Source organism: Lactuca virosa, chromosome 4 (genome assembly GCF_052849685.1).
Source record: "Lactuca virosa cultivar CGN04683 chromosome 4, Lactuca_virosa_CGN04683_v6, whole genome shotgun sequence".
Taxonomy (NCBI): Eukaryota; Viridiplantae; Streptophyta; class Magnoliopsida; order Asterales; family Asteraceae; genus Lactuca; species Lactuca virosa.
In genome coordinates this window covers 273,269,784-273,272,582 of record NC_136429.1, presented here as the reverse complement: position 1 = coordinate 273,272,582, position 2,799 = coordinate 273,269,784, and the positions used below count along the sequence as shown (strand labels likewise).

Below are 2,799 nucleotides of genomic sequence, written 5' to 3'. Positions count from 1 at the left end.
TGTAGTTGGTCAAACAAGCCATAGATCCTCGGAAGTCGATAACGCTTCTACACCATTAACTTGTTCAGCTTGCAGTAGTCGATGCACATCATGTGGGAACTATCCATCTTCTTCACAAACAGAATCGGTGCTCCCCAACATGAAGTACTCGGTCTGATAAACCCTTTGTCTAACAGCTCCTGCAGTTGTGTAGACAACTCCTACATCTTAGGTGGTGCTAGCCGATAAGGTGCTTTGGCTATTGGAGCCACACCCAATACCAAATCAATCCGAAGCTCAACTTTCTTCTTCGAAGGCATCCCAGGCAGATCCTCAGAAAATACATCAGGATACTCTCGTACGTTCGGAACATCTTCACCCGTCTTCTTGCCATCATCTCTAGTATCCATCACATAGGTCATGAAACCAAAACAACGCTACTATAGATATCTCCTAGCTCTCACGATCGAATAGAGAACTGGTCCACACTGAGCACCCTCACCGTGAATAATTATTTTTCCACCACTTGTGGTTTAAACTCAAACTAACAAGTTCCTGCATTCAATCATCGCCCCATTTGGGCTCAACCAATCCATACCCACGATAACCTTACTCTCATGCAAAGGTATAAGAACCAAATCAATTAGATACTGCTCATGAAATAACTCCAGCACACAACCCCGATGAACCCTCGATACATGTATTCGAAGATCTTCGGTGATCTCCATCTCAAGCGGATAATCAATCTCTATAGGAGTGTCACTAAACCTCTTGCTGAGAGCAAGAGATACAAATGATCGGGTGGCACCCGAATCAAAAAGGATCAAGGCCAAAACACTGTTCACCAGGAACGTCCCTAAATATGAACATACACAATAAGCATAATCAATAAAGCAATAAATGAAATAAGAAGAAGATACATACCAGTAACCACATCAGGTGTCGTACGAGCCTCCTTCGTTGTCAGCTGGAAAGCTCGAATCCTCACAAATGGTGCCTCCGCCTTCTCATGGCGGCCGTCAATTATCCTTAATGTTGGTGAGGTAGGTGTTGTCACCGCTACCACTGTCAAACTCGGACAATCGACCATATTGTTGCCCCTTGGTTGTAATGGAAGCAAATCCAACTCGATCCCTGGGTGGTAGTGGTGGTGGTGCAATCCTTGATGTCATGACTGGTATTGCCGCACTTGAAGTAGCCAGAACCATCCACCCTGCAAACCCACTCGTGCGTCTTGTCGCACTTGCCACAGAGGCTCCGACCATATTGGCCTCTCAAACATGAATCAACAGTCTTGGGATTCTTTGCTACCCACTCAGATGTTTGAGCCTGAACCGACTTCCACTTCCTCAGAAGGTCCAAGCCAATCTTCTGCTTCCGGGCTCGGGCGATCATGTCCTCCAAGGTACTGCAGCTGATCATGCTCATAAACTCCGAGAAGCCATCCCTAAACATATCATCATATATAGCCTTCTTCATCTCCTCGTCCTACACATACTATAGAAACAGTAAAGCCCTCTCCTGGAACATAGCGGTGATCTCGGCCACAGTCTCAGTAGTGTGACGAAGGTCCTGAAACTCCCTCACCAGCTGTTGAACATCGATCACTGGTGCAAACTCAAACGTGAACCTCGTCACAAAGTCCTCCCAAGTCATAGTCTCAATAGCCTCACCTCCCAAGGCATGGTCTACCTTCTCCCACCAATCACGTGCTCTATCCTTTAGAAGATATGATGCAAATCAGACCTTCGACCCCTCAGGGTAGAAGTTAGTCTGGAAGGCATTCCCAATGTCCATCAACCATCGCCTGATAACAATGGGGTCCTTCTTCCCGTAGAACTCAGGAGCCCCACATGCACGAAACTCTCAAAAGGTCAGAGAGCGTGCACCCACGATAGCCACAATCTCAGTACGGAATGTGCCCATACAATCATCCAACATCTCCATAATGCCCTCCTTGATGGTAATAGAGATCACAGGAGTCTACTCCAGAATACCGAGCGTGTTCTCCGACAAAATGAACTTTCGCATCTAAACATCCAAGAGTCCAGCCCCAGATCCCGAACCCGATCCATCACCAGCACTTGAACCACCTCGAGTGACCACCATATTGAAAATAAACAATGAAAACCATCATAAAACACTCGAAGAATTTCCACACTCTACAACTTCCTTAGTATCCTCATGACGTCCCTTGACTCGAGTACGGATCCTGTGCTTTCAGTAGTACGGGCCCAATATTACCTTTCACACCTATACGTACTTTCCTCAAGGACCACCCCGAATCCTCTAAGTTACTCCTTTACTACCAAATACCCGCCAATTCTACTACACCATTCATTCGAAACGCTAACACACTTCTTAGGTTCTCCTAGGATTCCCTTTACACCTTTCTCCACCATCAGCTGTAGAAGAAACTCCTACTTATACACATTAACTATCTAACGAATACAATTACATGTAATAGGAACTAGATAATTCTTCAACTGCAAGGTCTCACACTACAATGGTTGGACTCAAAGAAGAGATACACAATAGAGTTAAACCTAACCTTCTAAAATTATCTAATCTTTGTAGCATGTAACCTCTCATATTCGCTTGATAGTTAACTGATACTAATGGAGGTTCCTAAAAGCACAAAGCAAGCAACATTCGAGCATCGAGTTCTAAACCAGGGCACTACCTAATCAGGTCATTGTATCCAATCATCTGAAATACGTACTAGCATGCACTTATAAAGGCACATATAACCGACATACAAAGGCATCTCTCCTACCATTAAACCATGCGATTCTGAGTTGATCCTTATCCCTAATCTAG

General features: G+C 44.9%; 1 protein-coding gene across 1 annotated transcript; it reads right to left on the bottom strand.

Annotated features, from left to right (window-relative positions):
• Positions 1-200: 200 nt before the first annotated feature.
• LOC145105894 (uncharacterized) lies at positions 201-1,069 on the bottom strand. Its single transcript, XM_079042969.1, has 3 exons — positions 904-1,069; positions 529-835; positions 201-378 (listed from the first exon to the last, which is right to left on the bottom strand). The coding sequence occupies exons 1-3, from the start codon at positions 1,067-1,069 to the stop codon at positions 201-203; spliced, it is 651 nt and encodes a 216-aa protein (XP_078899095.1).
• Positions 1,070-2,799: the final 1,730 nt, after the last annotated feature.